Source organism: Tenrec ecaudatus, chromosome X (assembly GCF_050624435.1).
Source record: "Tenrec ecaudatus isolate mTenEca1 chromosome X, mTenEca1.hap1, whole genome shotgun sequence".
In the NCBI taxonomy this organism is placed as follows: Eukaryota; Metazoa; Chordata; class Mammalia; order Afrosoricida; family Tenrecidae; genus Tenrec; species Tenrec ecaudatus.
Window position 1 is genome coordinate 128,160,640 of NC_134548.1, and position 16,278 is coordinate 128,176,917.

The 16,278-nt window shown below is 37.7% G+C and overlaps 1 protein-coding gene and 1 pseudogene across 1 annotated transcript in view; both read right to left on the bottom strand.

Moving 5' to 3' along the window:
• Nucleotides 1-16,278, bottom strand: part of WDR44 (WD repeat domain 44) — a 97,853-nt gene that overhangs the window by 44,028 nt on the left and 37,547 nt on the right. Inside the window, exons 2-6 of the mRNA XM_075538518.1 lie at nt 15,838-15,871; nt 6,736-6,810; nt 4,273-4,903; nt 3,433-3,563; nt 416-511 (exon numbers count right to left, since the gene is read on the bottom strand). Coding sequence (XP_075394633.1) covers nt 416-511; nt 3,433-3,563; nt 4,273-4,903; nt 6,736-6,810; nt 15,838-15,871 — 967 coding nt within the window. The remainder of the gene's footprint in view (nt 1-415; nt 512-3,432; nt 3,564-4,272; nt 4,904-6,735; nt 6,811-15,837; nt 15,872-16,278) is intronic.
• Nucleotides 9,992-10,585, bottom strand: LOC142434126 (signal recognition particle 19 kDa protein pseudogene; annotated as a pseudogene).

Here is a 16,278-nt window from a genome sequence, read left to right on the forward strand (position 1 = left end):
ACTCGTTAAAAGTTACAGTCCCAGAAACTCACAGGGACTCTGTCCTACAGAGTCTCTATGAGATGACATTAACTCAATGGCAGTGAGTTCCATTTTACATTTGGAGAATCATACTAAGTAATTTTAAGGGTAAGAAGTAAGCATTGATTGGTTCTATACTGTATACAATCTAATAGGTATCAAACATGTTCTTCCTATAATATCAAGTTTCTTATAAGTCTACTTTCTATAAAATATGGTCCTTGCTCTTAATACATTTATTTTATAACCGTGTGAAAGGACAAGTTTAGGGCAGGGTTCCATCATATTAAAATGAAACAAAACCCTAGACAATCTTCGGTTTTCACTGGTTTCCTAGATTATGACTTTTAGATTTGTTTTTAAGAACCAAAGAGCAAAAAATATCTAAGCATACCTCATCAGTAAGCTCTCTCCCAGAGTTGGATCTAGGTCTCTGAGGGCCCATTACTTCACCTGCTATTGTCTGCCCATCAGGTGCTCTTCCATTTTCCTGCAATTATAATTTTATAAACACAAAGTAAAGTGAGTCAATTTCTATATGTTTTCAATTATTCATAGCTGCACACAGCTCTAAAGTACTGTCTACGAACATTCTGAATGGAACACTCAGTTGCAGTCCTTTCTCTTTCCCAGCATGCTGAAAAAAATCAGTAGACTTGAAAACAAATCAATGTTCTACTCGATTCTGACCCCAAAGAAATTCACTATTAATGGAATGACAGTACTAAAACTGTCATTAATCAAGGGTGTAAATTCATATCACTAAGACCAAAAGTCAACAAACTTTTAAAGAACCAGGTGATACACAATTTTCATTTTTTGTATCACATACACACATTCTCCAGTTTTAAAAATAATCTTCTAAAATTTAAAGACCATTCTTATCCCAGCAACTAGTGGCATCACTAAGGTTGGTGCCACCCACTGTGATAACTCATGGTGTCACCCCCAACCCCGCCCACCCATAGATTGCTTCTTGTACCATGATCATACCATATTCTTAGTAATATTTATGAACAATTTTCATTATAGAATAATCCATGCTATAGTTGTAAATTGATTAAATGTATTTTTTATAAATCATTTTATTGGCGGCTCTTACAGCTCTTATCACAATGCACACATACATCCGTTGTGTCAAGCACATCTGTATATCTGTTGTCGTCATCATTTTCAAAACATTTTCTTCCTGTTTCAGCCCTTGATATCAGATTCTCACTTCTCCCCTTCTTCATGAACCCTTGATAATTTACATTTTTTCTAAATGTGATTTTTCTTAAGATGAGATGAATACTAGCTGTGGCAGTTACAGAATCTGTCAGGTTGTGGCAGGGTGGAGTCTTGCCTGTCATTCAGGTCATAGCCAATGAGGCCTCTGTGTGGGCATGGCCTTCCCCAGAGGATTCTAGAAACTCCTGTGTTCCTCCCTGGAGGTGGGAGATATACTCTCTCTGCAAGACATTCCTGTTGACAAGTCACATGAAGCTACATTGATGGAGCCAGAGCCCTGATGCTGAAGGAGTCATGTGGAGACCCATGCCAGCGCTGAGATGCTTCCACCGCCAGTGGATCCACAAGACTTTCCACTCACTGGCCTGTGAGCTTTCTGAATTCAGCGACATTGCATGTGGTGCATAAGTCTGAAGAGGCATTTATAGACTGGTATTGGACATATGGGCTAATATTGGACTTGATCTGGACTGGGCTAGGTTATTTTCTGAATATACAATTACTCCTTGATATAAAGCTCTTTCTTATACACATGAGTGTTATGAATTTGTTTCTCTAGTCAACCCAACGAAACACTAACACACTAACAATAAAGTTGTTTTGCAAAAATTTTTCTACGTAGAACTAAAAAATTAGTTTCCTTAGTAGCTAAGCAGAAGCTTTTAAAAACATTTTTCCCTTTCCTTTAATTCCTTTATTCTTTAAAAAAGTTATCGACACGGGTTCACACATATACATACCACCATGCCAGAGAATTTGGCAAAACTACTGCTATAGAAACACTGGTAGTAATGAAAACAACAGCGTGTGCTTGCAATGGGTGCCTATGAAACCGTAGTTTGAAATGTCGTTCAAACTTGGTAATAATGACAGCTCCCGACTGAGTATATTAGAAGACTCCAAAAGCAAATTAGTATAGAGTTTTAGACTTGTCGGTATAGTGACACATGTCAGAGAGGCCTATGCAATTTTGTTGTTGCTGTTATAGGGAACTATAGGGATTTTTTTTGTTAAATATAACTTTTAGCTGAAGTACTATACAGACATTTGGTAGCTAGTCAATTTGGTGCCACCCTCTCGACAGAGTCACTCGGTGGGCTTGGCACCTCTGACAAACCCCTAGTCATGAGACTGCAAGGGACCCTACAATAGGCTGTTGCTGACCCTTGTTCTAAAGGAGCCCTGGTGACGTAGTGTTTATTCTCACTGGGCTGCAATCCAGAAGGTCAGCCATTCGATACCACGAGATCCTCTAAGGGAGAAAGACGGAACTTTCTACTCCTATAAAGAGTTGGAGTCTCAAAAACTCACAAGAGTAGTTTCTACCCTGTCCTAGGGGGTCATTATGAGTCAGCATGACCTCAATGACAGTGTGCAGTGAGAACCTTGTTTTAAGGTTAAGAAAAACTATTTATAGTCTACTACAAGAGACCCTTCGATCAATCAAATATATTCCTAAGTGTGTTTTTAAGTTGGACCAGATGCATATGATTCTTATGTATTTAGTGCAAGAGAAAGCTTGAAGCCTTTTCAATGCTTAAAAGCTGTGCACGCAGCAAGTTGAAGGTGACTATGATGAAAAGAGTGTTGCTAAAAGGGCAATCATTTCAGAATTAAGGGCAAATTTGCATGACATTATTGGGCAAGTATGAGTTGTCCTAAAGCTGGAGGTTCATAACCTGCGGACTTACTGACGTTCACCCCATGACGGTGGCCACTTTAAGCAGCCCTGGGGCCCCAGAATTTGAATACGGTAAAATCCATATTATCATGCACATTGCCTGGGAAAATGTGTTTTTCATGGTCAGTTAAAGGAAACTATCTTTTAGAGCTCAGAATTTTGATCAATATAGGTCAGGTACAACAAGATTATAGCTGGTGTTTACTAATATCAATCATGTTACAAATAGCATCAGTCTTGTTTTCAATGTGTACTACATACCATGTACTTGCCATAATTTAACTCAACTCATCTTTATAATAATCCTTTGAGAAATGTTTTGGGTTTTTAAAATTGTCTCAATGGAGTATCTGAGACTCATGTTAACGAGTCTGTTATGGCCACTGAGCTTGTTATGAGTGGAGCTAGACTGAAGAGAAGAAAGTGTTGAACCAGCAACAAACTAGTTTGTTGTAGAACGCTGTAAAAGCCAATAGCAAATAACACCGGAATTCACCAACCTGAGCAGTAACTACTTTATCTCCACTGGTAGCACTTGCCAAATCAAGAGAAGGCTGAGAATCCTTGGCTGTGCTTTCTGAAGCGATGCTTGGAGTTAGGAGGGTGTCAGACATGATGTTCTCTTTGGCAACTACAATGACAATAGCAACGGCAATAACTATCATTTATATATGGCTTATAAAGGGCTCATAAAGCTTATATCTAGCTTATACAGTGTTTTAACTTTTGTTAGATTCTTACAACTTTATGAAGTAAACTGTTTTATTAGTCTTGCTTTATATGTGGAGAACTCAAAATCAAAACCAAATCTACTTCTTTCAAGCTGATTCCAATTCATAGCAACCCTATGGGACAGAGACTTGGTGCATGGCGTTTCCAATGTTGTAGATCTTTATGGAAGCAGCTTATCCTATCTTTTTTCCATGGAACAGTTGGTGGGCTCAAACTGCTCAGCATCTGAGCACTTTAAGCACCGCACCACTTGAACAATCTCATGTTCTTATCACAGGCCTTGCGTAAACAGCAACAGTTATGAAAGTTAGAAGGCTACTGAGAAATGTCTAATGATAGTAATATAAGTTACTGTCAATGTGAACATTTTCTAGCATGGTCGTCAATGTGGCTTTTCACAGAATTAACAGGTAAAAACAAAAAAACCTTAGTAGCTACAACATAGAAAAATTTCCACAAAAGTGGTTACCGTACATACTCGAGTATAAGCCGACCCGAATATCAGCGGAGGCACCCAATTTTAACCACAAAAACTGCTTAAAAATGTGCTGAAAAAAAAAACTTGGCTTATATACAAGTATAAACGGAATTTCTCAATTGATACTTGCCTTCTAGATCCGGAGTTTTAAGAGCTTCAAATTCAGATTCACTTTTCTTTTTCCTTGGCAGTGGAACAGGTCGAGAAGGAGGTGGGGGTCTGGGAGGTGGGACATTAGTTGGAGGAGGTGGGCGTGCAGGAACAGGCTTCTTTGTACTAGCCACTATATCAGGTTCTGGAGTAAGTTGTCTTGGAGGTTTGGCAGGAGCAGCTTCTTCTGCTGTAGCAAAATCTTTATTAGAGAAGGAATTTGAGGATGTAGGTTCTTGAACATCACTTTGTTTGGCCTCCACGACTTCCTTGTTCAATACTTCAGCATCAGTTTCAGGCATATGAAGCTGCTCAGTTGAACTTATTTCAGTTGATTTTGTGGTTTCATCTGCTGGTTTCTCATCAGCGTCATCAGAAGGAAAACATTTTTTAGATTCTGATTCAGTTTTCTCACATGTATTATGGCTCTCTAATTTTTTGGAATCTTCCTGTAGTACTTGATCTATAGCTAACCGTCCAGGCATATTGCTAAGGTCTGCTCCAGTCACGATAGGGCTCTCACTTGCCTGATTAGAGAGTTCTTTCTCTTTCTCGTCCAAAGGGTCATCTTCAAGGGCTTTCTGACTTTCCTCAATAATACTTTCAATAATCTGGTAAAAGATTCAAAGTAAGTTTTTTTAAAAAAAAAAGTTCTTTTCTAAGAACACGATAGCAAACATGCACACAATATTTACTTTCGGGAAATGTTCTTAACGTTTTATGAATATTTATGGTTTTCAGTAATGTTATGTGATAGCACTTTTGCTATCCTCATTTTACAAAAAAGGAACTTAGGACACAGAGAGTTCAAATGATTTTTCCAGGATCACAGAGCTAACAAATGTTAAAGCTAGAATATAAATTTAGGAGTATGACTTCAGATCTATATTCTTAAGTATGAAGGAGTTTGTGTTAAGCACATGTAGTCACAAAAGTACAATCAATCTTGCAAAACAATGTTCAAACGTAAAATTACATTAAGGCTCTTAACATTGTAGTTTGCTTACTCATTTATGTAAAAGTCATGGAAATAATAAATCTGCTGGTTTGAGTCCATTTACAAAATCATGAGACTCAAAATGGTACCAGTATAAGAATTCAAGCTGTTTATCTCCAACAGAAGACTAGCTGGGACGAAACACATTAGCATTCTTTTTTTTTCTTTCACATTAGCATTCTTAAACAGACTGCTGCACTGTTTGGGCGAATGGCAGGGCCACGAAAAGAGTTCCAACACCCAACCCTTTTCCCCATTTAATCTTTTTTCTGTAGCCGAGAAAAATAGTCAATCTGTGCCTTTTAAAAATATTTAGGGAAAACCCCCCTGTCTAATCAGTCAGTACTAACAAGTGAAATTTCACCTTTCTCCTATGGCTGTAGAAAGAAAAATAATGGCTCAGACTCTTTTTGATGGGGTTTACCAGAAAAACCACACTCACTTGAACTGGATACTACTGCTGCTCCATAGTGCCCACCCTGATTTCTACATATTCTACACAATCGGTGATCTCAAACTTAAAGTTTCAAATCCCAGCCCTACTTTACTCTCACTAGAAAAATATTAAATAAGAGCCCATTTAGTCTGTCAACCAGATGGTCCCTGAATACCAATGATGGAGAGAAAACAGAAACTAGATTACAGTTGGGTTAAAAACAGGATAAGGTTGTATATCCAATGCCATCGACTTTTTCAAGAAACTACAAAGGGGAAGAAGCTGAGGGGACGAAGCCAATGAAAGAGAAGAAAATAAAGCCAAGTTCTAGTAAAGAAAGGAAAGAGGGCCTACTGTGAATTAGACAAATATCCACATTCTCGTTAAATCATCATATAGACCTTCTGAAGTAGCTGGATTATCTGCTTTTCATAGAAGTAGGAATATGAAGTAGAAGATTAGGAATTTCATCATCTTATTGGCTTTTAAAAACTGTCTTGAACAGTACATAGAACACAGAAACACTCGGGATTTGAACACCTTGAGATGGCAAACCATCCATTTTCAAGTATTTTATCTTACGTTTAGTCTTCAGGTACAACAATCTCTGAAGACGCATCCTTTAATTGGTATCAAGGGTATTATCAGAGTAATGCTTTGTGAAGATATCAGAACATACTGTACTGAGCTTTTCAAAACCCTTAACTTCAAATAACAACCTCCTCAGAAGCAGCTACAGTTTAATATAATAAAAACATAAGCTTAAAAAATAAAAATATGACCAAACTTTTGCTTCAAGTATATGAGTAAATTAGGAATTGCATAGAATTAAGAAAATGACTTTTAAAAGCTTGATATATTTTAGATCACAGATACAATGGATTCAAGATACAGTTACTTAACATCCATAATATGCAAATATGGAAAAATGGTATGGAAGAGTTTGCATGTTATGTATACACACCACTAAATGTGATGTCTGATTTTAAAACCAATTATAGCTTGCCAACCTTTTTTGATACATCTTGCTTCAATTCTTGTACAGAGGATTCATTTTCAACTTTGTATGCCGGGTTCTCTGCTTCCTGTTAAAAAGAGAAAAGATAAATTAAATGATGCGATCTTTTCTGATTAAAAAAATCAGCTTTAAGTAGGTACAGATTAGAAAATAAAGTGTAATAAGTCAAAGACTCATAGATGTTTGTGTACTGATGAGTATCTAGAGATTATATATATATATATACCAACTGGAACAATGCAATTTGCATAAGAAAGTTACCAATCACAATTAGGAAACTTATTTTCCTAATTCAATAAGTTATTTCCCCTTAAATGTGGACGCTTTCCTAATTTTGAACATAAAAAAACCCAACTGTATAAGGAGACAAAACAACTAAGTACCTTTGTAACTTAAAAGGATTAAAGATATAAGCAGAGTTGAATCAGAATTATTTCCCCCCAGTATTATTCCATTAATACAAAGGTCCCAGTATGTAACACAAAAAAACCACCCTCAGAGATTAGTTTACTTAAAATTCCATAGGTTTTCATTAAAAACAATAAAAGTGTAATCAAAAGTTAAGCAAAGCCCCCAAAATGTTTAGGTGAAAAAAAGTAAACCCACCAAAAATACATACACACATATATATACGTATACATTCATATATACATATGTACATGTATATATATATATATATATATATTTGGGAGGTTAGAGAGGGAAGAAATGAATACTGCGTGTCTGCTGGAAAATAATTATGGTAAAAACAGCAATTGCATATTCTCAAATCTTGACATAATACAGATTTTTTCTCTTGTCATCTAAAAGTACAGTAATGTCAATGTCCAGATACTTACAGAAGCACAGCCATTTAAAAAACGAGCCCTAGTGGGGTGGGGGAAGGGTGGGGTGGCAAGGGGGAGTGATCACAGGGATCTACATATAACCTTCTCCCTGGGTGATGGACAGCAGCAAAGTGGGTGAAGGGAGACGTCAGACAGTGTAAGATATGAGAAAATAATAATAATTTATAAATTATCAAAGGTTCATGAGGGAGTGGAGAGCGAAGAGGGAGGGAGAAATGAGGAGCTGATGCCAGGGGCTTAAGTGGAGAGCAAATGTTTTGAGAATGATGAGGGCAATGAATGTACAAATGTGCTTTACACAATTGATGTTGGTATGGATTGTGACAAGAGTTGTATGAGCCCCTAATAAAATTATTTTTAAAAATTCACAAAGAGCCCTAGTGGAGAAGTGGGTTATGCAAGGTCCTCAGTTTGATTACACCAGCTAATCCAGGGAGAAAGATGGGGTTTTCTACTCTAAAAAAGATTTCTGTCTAAGAAACCCACAGGGGCAGTTCTACTCTATCCTATAGGGTTGCTATGAGTCAGAGTCAACTCGAGAGCAGTGGGTATTTGATTTTACAGTAATTTTAAATACCACTACTGATACTGGGGGGGAAGTAAATTCTTTTTTTTTCTTCAATTATTTCTATTGTGATTTCACCTATTTTTTTTTACATTTTATTAGGGGCTCATACAACTCTTATCACAATCCATACATATACATACATCAATTGTATAACGCACATCCCTACATTCTTTGCCCTAATCATTTTCTTTTTTTAAAATCTTTTTATTGGGGCTCATAAGGCTCTTATCACAATCTGTACATACATCAATTGAGCAAAGCACCCTTATACATTTGTTGCACTCGTCACTCTCATAATTCACCTTCCACTTGGGTTCCTGGAATCAGCTCGGTTTCCCTTTTTTTCCCCCCATCCTCCTCCCTCCCCGATCCCACCCCTGGTCCCTTGATAGTTTATAATTATTATATCTTATCTTACACTCCCCGGCGTCTCCCCTCACCCGCCTCCCCCTTGCCAATCTCCCAGAGAGGAGGTTACACATAGATCTCCGAGATCGGTTCTCCCTTTCTACATGCCCTTCCCTCCTGGTGTCACCACTCCCACCGCTGGTGTTGAAGGGTTCGTCTCCTAGATTCCCTGTGCCTCCAGATCCCCACTGCACCGCTGTACATCCTCTGGTACAACGAGGTCCGCAAGGCAAGGTAGGATTGGGGACATGATGATTGGGAGGGGAGGAAGCGTTCAGGAACTAGAGGAAGGTTTTGAGTTTCATTGTTGTTACACTGAACCCTAAGTGGCCCATCTCCTCCTCACTACCCCTTGGCGCACATCACAAAGCTTGTTAGAATAAGGCCATCATGATCATTTTTTTGAGAGGTAAATGACCTAAGGCACACAACAAAGACTAAGGTAACACAAACAACGGGATACAATCACTATTACATTTCCCAAAAGATTACTATAATGCTAACAATTTTAAGGTGCTAGGGAAATGTCTACAGGACGTCTGATATCATCAACCTGAAAGTTGTTTCACAGAACCCTTCCTAGGGCGTAGCAAGTAACACAATCTTAGACTATTAAATAAAATGGTACATGGAAATTGAAATACCAAGTAAAGTCCAAACAATAACAGCCCTTGAAGACAATATATGCAGAGGTGGGATTCAGTTAGTTCCCACTGGTTTGGTAGAATTTTTTTGTCTGGGTTCAGCAGACCGGTTGTTGAAAGAACACTTTGTAATCAGGGCTCTCTCTAAGGCGGGTGTCTGGGCAGCCACCCGATGCGGAAACCACACAGAGACATCCCTTACTCTTTTTAAAAAATAAATCATTTTATTGGGGCTCATACAACTCTTATCACATTCCATACATACATCAATTGAGTAAAGCACCCTTATACATTTGTTGCTTTCGTCATTCTCAAAATTTGCCTTCTACTTGGGTTCCTGGAATCAGCTCATTTTCCTTTTCGACCCCCCTCCCCCTCCCCCTTACTCTTTTTTTTAATAGTGTCAAACTTTTTCATTAACTTAAAAGATGAACAAATTATATGATTCAAATGTTATTAAATTTATCTCAAACATGTTTTCACAGAGGATAAACAGAATTTCAGGTAACTTAGGGTACAGTTCATTGTTCCATTTAAAAAATATTCTTCTTTCATCCACAAAATGCACTGAAGGGAAATTCTTTTATATTGTTTAAAAGCAAGATGAAAATGTTCATGTGGACTCTCACTCTCACTAATTCAATCACTCACTCTCTCACGGTCTCACTCACTCATTCTCTCTCACATTCACTCACTCTCTCACTCATTTACTCTCTCTCACTCACTCACTCACTCACTCACTCTCACACATTAAAAAAAAAAGAAAATGTTCATGTGTATTTATTTCATTGTCAACTTGGATGCAGTAGCTGGGAGGCACAAAAAGTCACAGTTCCTTCCAGATGCAAGCAAAGTTTCTTCGGTGTCTCTCAGGTAGACAACGGAGGCCTCCATCCATGTGTCTTACCGGAGAACCATAGACTTGATTCTCGTTCCAGATCATTTCTTCTTCTTGCCTTTTCCTTTTTTACTTCCTTCTCCTTGCTGAAGACTCTGGTCAGTCCCACCTGTTTTTTGTGTCCTTGTTTTTAGCTTAGGTATCATTTCGGCTGCATACAACATTACCGACTTACGTGATGGAAACTGTACCAAATAGAGGTTGCTATCCTCTTGTTTCAGCTGGACCCGGACTCTGCCCCTGTACTGAGCATCACGATTGCACTCTCTAGAGTACATTTTATTTTTCTCAAGAGATACATTAAGTCCAACTGCTAAGCATACATCTTGAATCTCTGAAGCTGTAGGATTTTCAACAGCCCTGTTGACGGGGATGCAGCGCCCCTCCGCGATGGTCTACTTGTTGTTCAGATAAGCAGGGTAGATGCAGATGAACCTGTCCTGGCCAGCAGGGACCCGCGGTCTGGCGCTGGCCATTTCCACGAAGGGAGACCACACAGCCCACCAGCTTGCAACTCGTAAAGAGAAGACAGGCCGGAAGCCCCCTTACTCGTTTTTAACACTCTTCGGTGCAACAGCTTATTCTGAATGCCTGTAGTAATATCCATCCCATTCATAGGTATAAAACATTAGGCGGAGCTATGCTTGTATTTATTTAGTCATTTCCTAAAACTCACTACACTTTTGATGAAATACTTAATTTTTATTCCTTTGCATTTGTTACTTTAGTAAACAAATAATGTACAAAGAAAAAAGTGCCAAACAACCAGATGGTGACCTGCTGCCAGTTGCTTCAGCTTTTCATTGTGCCCCACATTCCCATGAGATTGAGTGAATTACGCAATTGCTGAAAGTGCTCAAAGAGCTAAAAATAGAACAATTGCTGTAAGTTCATCAGAAGCAGAAAGTGGCTTTTCAAAGATGAACATGGTATGTTCAGAGAAGTCTCCTAACTGTTCCTAATCTATCAAACTCTATGACTATAGTCTAATTGGCCTACCTCGAAAGGAATGGGATCCGACTCCTTGTGAAAAGACAGTTAAGGAGAAATCACACAGCTGATGATGCTCGGATAAAACCTAAGGTAATCATGTTTCAAGTGAGGATGCTAAATCAAGAAACAATATGGAAATATCTCAAATGGCAGTTTTATTGTTTATTTTGGTCAGGTATTACTTAATATTTTCATTAATATTTTAAAATGATTTCTTATAACCTAATGTAGTTTTGTGTACCTCTTTTATTGTTGTTATTTTAGTATTAACTACGAAATAACAAATTATCAGTGCTTATCTTTTTTTATACATAAAACGGCCATTAGGGCAGTGAACCAACCAGTGCTTCAATTATTTGAATTTTGCCACGGAATATTTGGTTCCCGAGAACAGTATTTCTGCCTTCTGTATTTCTCAGTCCCTCTCCCATGCCTCCCCTACAGTTATACTTTGGTCAAAGTAAATGGTTCCCTTGCTATTAAGGTAGTAGCTCAAATTATTGCTTGAGAAAAGCCTTCTCTGGCCATTTTAAACAAGCCTTACTCCCTACCTTTCTTTTTAAAATGATTTTTACATAATTTATGTATCATACAATTAAATATTTGAGAATACTTACAAGGTTGTGTAATCACTCCCCTACCTTTCTATCAGAGTATCCTAGCTTTTCCTACATTGCACATATCATTATTTGAAATGACCTTGTTAGCTTGCATTTTTTTGTTTCTTCCTGCCCAACTAGAACATAAGGTCCACAAGAGCCGAGATCTTGTTTGATCTGCCCACCACTATTTACCCAGCACTTAAAAAGAATGTGTGGCACCAAGCGATCATTTGCTGAACACATGTGGAAAAATGCCCGCTTTGGCTTTTCTTCAGTTTATACACATATCTTAAAGTTGATAAGCCCTCCAATGGAACCCCAGTTTTAAACTAAAGCAAATCTAATCAAAACCAGTTAATACAATAACCTTCACAAGATGAGGGAAAGCAAGAGAGAATACATGAAAACTGATGCTCATTAAGAATAAAGGGTGACAGGAGGGTAGGGTAGAAAGGGGGAACCGATTACAGGGATCTACATATAACCTCCTCCCTGGGGGACGGACAACAGCAAAGTGGGTGAAGGGAGACGTCATACAGTATAAGGTATGACAAAATAATAATACTTTATAAATTATCAAGGGTTCATGAGGGAGGTGGGAGCAGAGAGGGAGGGGGGAAATGAGGAGCTAATGCCAGGGGCTTAAGTGGAGAGCACATGTTTTGAGAATGATGAGGGCAACGAATGTACAAAGGTGCTTTACACACTGATGTATGTATGGATTGTGATAAGAATTGTATGAGCCCCCAATAAAGTGATTTAAAAAATAATAAAGGGTACATGTAAGCATTCATCTTAAGCTGCCCTACCAATTAAGCATTTTAGCCAACTGTTTTCCAGTAACTGTTAACATTAAGTAGAAAAATCCAAACATACACATGAAGAAGAATTCCTATACCTCAATTTAATTTCCTTTAATGAAGTTCTTACAAAGGTCACTGACCAAAACTGCCAAGCAGTGACTAGACTTTTGCTTTTATTTGAACAAAACTCTCTTGGACTTTGAACTCCTGAAAGATATCAAGCCCTATAGGAAAAACTAATCCTAGGTCACAAGTTTAAAGAAGTGATAGGGAACTTAAGCGAACTTGGTCTCTGGTGAAGTTAATCAGATGTTTCAGTAAAGCCCAATTAGACAACTCTGATTCTTCCCCAGTGATATACAAGGTTCAAGACCTTGTCCTAGCACCCTGATCCAGGTTTTTTTGTTTTTTGTTTTGATAAAGCAAAGGAAGTCAAGCTCGTGGCTAACACCAATGGAATGTACCTGAAACCGTCCTCACGTAGCTGAGCCGTTACTGCAATGCACTGACTTGGAAACCCCAGCGTGCCCATTTATCAAGCCCTCTCTCTAGAACGTCAAGACACATGCTTCCTTAAAAGAGAAGGCAGATTATGAAAGTTCTACAGGATTTATAGAGAGTCCTGGTGATGCGGTGGTTAAAGCAGTTGGCACCCAGAAGCAACGGCACAGGAGAAAAATGCGGCAATCTGCTTCTATAAAGATTATGGCCTTAGAAACCCTAAGGGAAGTTCTCTTCTGATCCATAGGGTCGCTGGGAGTCAGAATCAGCTCAACAGCTATGGGTTGGGTTGGGTTGAGATGCTTTATACTACTTTACCCTCTGTGTTGTGTATTTAAAAGCTAACTACATCACTTTTGTAATATTTGGTTATAAGATTTGAGTTTTTCAATTTTAAGAAGCAGCGCAACTAGGATCAACTCAGATTCATCAGTAACTGGTACACCCAGAGAACTGCAAGCAAAAACTAGTGTTTAAAAAGGAGAGAGGATGTTATAGACTTGAATTGTGGCTCCCCAAATATGCGTTGGAATCGTAACCCCCGTACTTGTATGGAAACACACCTCATTTATCCTCCTGGGTAGGCTCCAAAGATGAGGCCATTAGATGAAAACATTCCGAGGCTGCCCTGTGGGACTGTTAGCCTGCCCTGCAGCTCAGCTTGTCACTGTGGCTCACCTTCACACCTCACCACAACTGCAGGTCTATTCTGTTCTGCAGACCTCATTTTGAATACATATCTCTTCTTGGAGACCATAAAAATTAAACAACAACCAAGACTACATAAGACTCCTTCCTTTCTTAAGGAGTCTTTGCCTAAGACATTGATAAATATACTGTTACACATCAGATGTACTTGGTATTTTGAATATATCCATACCATAGAATATTACTAAGTATAATAACAATGTATCGTTGATACACCCAACAATTTGGATGGGATTCAAGAGAATTATGCTGAATAAAAAAGGCAATCTTAAAATGTCATATATAGAATTCCATTTAAATAATATGCTCAATATGAAAAAATTAGCGAGCTGGAAATCGGATTATTGGTTGCCTGAGGTTAGGGGTGATGTGGGAGAGGTCGTGGGTGTGATTATAAAGGGATATCCATGTGGGAAATCCTTACGGTGTTGGTTACACAAATATATACATGTGATAAAATGACTTTGAACTATATACTTCCATAGTTCCAATGTCAACATTATATAGCCATTGAAGACACTGGATGAAGGATAAACAGAGGATCACTGTACTCTCATTACAGTTTCCTGTGAACTACAAGCCCAAACCCTACCCACTGCTAGCAAGTTGATTCTAACTCACAGGAACCTTACATAGAGTGTCCAGGACTAAATCTGTACAGGAGCAGTCAGCCTCATCTGTCTCCCACAGAGCAGCTAGTGAGCTTGAACTACTGACCCTGTGGTTAGCAGCCTTACACCTTATTCACAAGCACTGTTAGGGCTCCTTTTTGTGAATTTATACTTATTTAAAAATATACAGCAAAAAGAGAATCACATCCAGTTTCCTATTTATTTGTTTAATTAACACACTGGTAGCCAATGTTATTCAAGTTATCTGTAAAAACTGAGTTAATGACAATACACTAAACATTTCTACAGAGGAAAGAGACATGTAAAACCTGTGGACATGATATTTGGGAAGTGGAGGATCAAGGATGTGTGGGAAGCTAAATTTTGACCATATACACTTTTGCACCGAGTGAAGTTTAACCATGTGAGTGACTTAATTTTATAAATTAGTTATAGCAAATATAGAGAAAATACAAAATCAGTTTTATGAAATATTACAAAGAATTAGACTATGAATTTTCTTACTCAGTTTAAGAAAAATGAAATACATTATTATTAGCTTTCAGGTCTCATGTATATCCTTTTCTCTCTGGCAAATTCTTCCCTCGTTAGCAGTAACATACTAAATTTTGTGCTTCTCATTTTGCTTTATAGTTTTACCATGCTTACATGCCTAGCCCATATATCCTTAATTTTGAATTATTTTGAACTAAACATAAATGGAATCTACTTGCATGTATTTTTCTGTGAATTGCCTATTCCCCCTAATTAACACTTTCACTGTGTATAAATAACTATTCGATTCATTCCCACTGCTATATGAAATGCCACATGGATATACTACAGTTTATTCAAAAGACCAGTATTCACTGTGTTTAAGTGCACAGGAACTGGGAAACAAAAAAAGAGCATGTTTGAGGTTATGCATACATACATGCAAACAACATGCAGACACATACATTATGTACTCTGATAGAAATAGTTCTGTTTAGTGATATTCTTGTCTTTAAAAATGGCTCTTAGTGGTATAATGTATCAGTGCCAAATTCCTCTGCTTGGATATAGGGCTGGGATTGGTTTTTTGTTTGTTTTTCTTTTTTTTTGTTGTTTTGGATTGATTTTTAAAGATAGTGATTTTACCAATATACATGCTCACATGCAGTATATAAAAGTTTTGATAACTGCACACTTTTGCCATGCAAGTATTTTTAAATCAAAACACACACATGCAACCCAGAAAAAAAGCAATAGAATTTATAGTGTTCTTTTGTTCTAAAAATCATGTCAAATAAAAGTTAGTGGAAATCTGAAAAATTTGTATTGTCCCTTTTTTATAAGTACAATATTTATATATTTCTAGAGTACCTAATTATAACTAGAAGGATCGAATAACAGTATTCAGGGAGCAAAAAGGCAACAGCAAGGAAATGAAAAATTACATAGAAAACTCAAATGAAAAATGTATGCAATTTAGAGACACACATTTAAACTTCGAAGAAGCACAACTTACCTTTAATGTTGAAAACCCAACCTTCTCTGGAGACCTGTTGAGAAATAAAAGTAAGGAACTATTAAGTAGTGGAGATGAGAAGGGACTACTTCCATAAACTTATTGAAGACAAGCCCAACTTAAAAGACACGTATAAGGGGGCTTTAAAAAATTCAGAGAACAAATGAAGCATGCAATTTTCCCACGGACCTATTGAATCTTCCTTGTATAATATTTTGTGATTGATAAGGCTTGGATGTACATAGCAAATGTGGAAAACAAGAAAGTAGTGAGGAACATTAAAGTGATAGCACAATTTTACCACCTAGAGATTTTGGTGGGGCCCTCAGTGGTACAAATGGGTAACACACGTAGCTGCTAATTGTAAGGTTCGAGGTTTGAGTTTACCCAGAGGCACCTTGGAAGAATGGCGTGATAATCTACTTTGCAAAAAACAGCCAC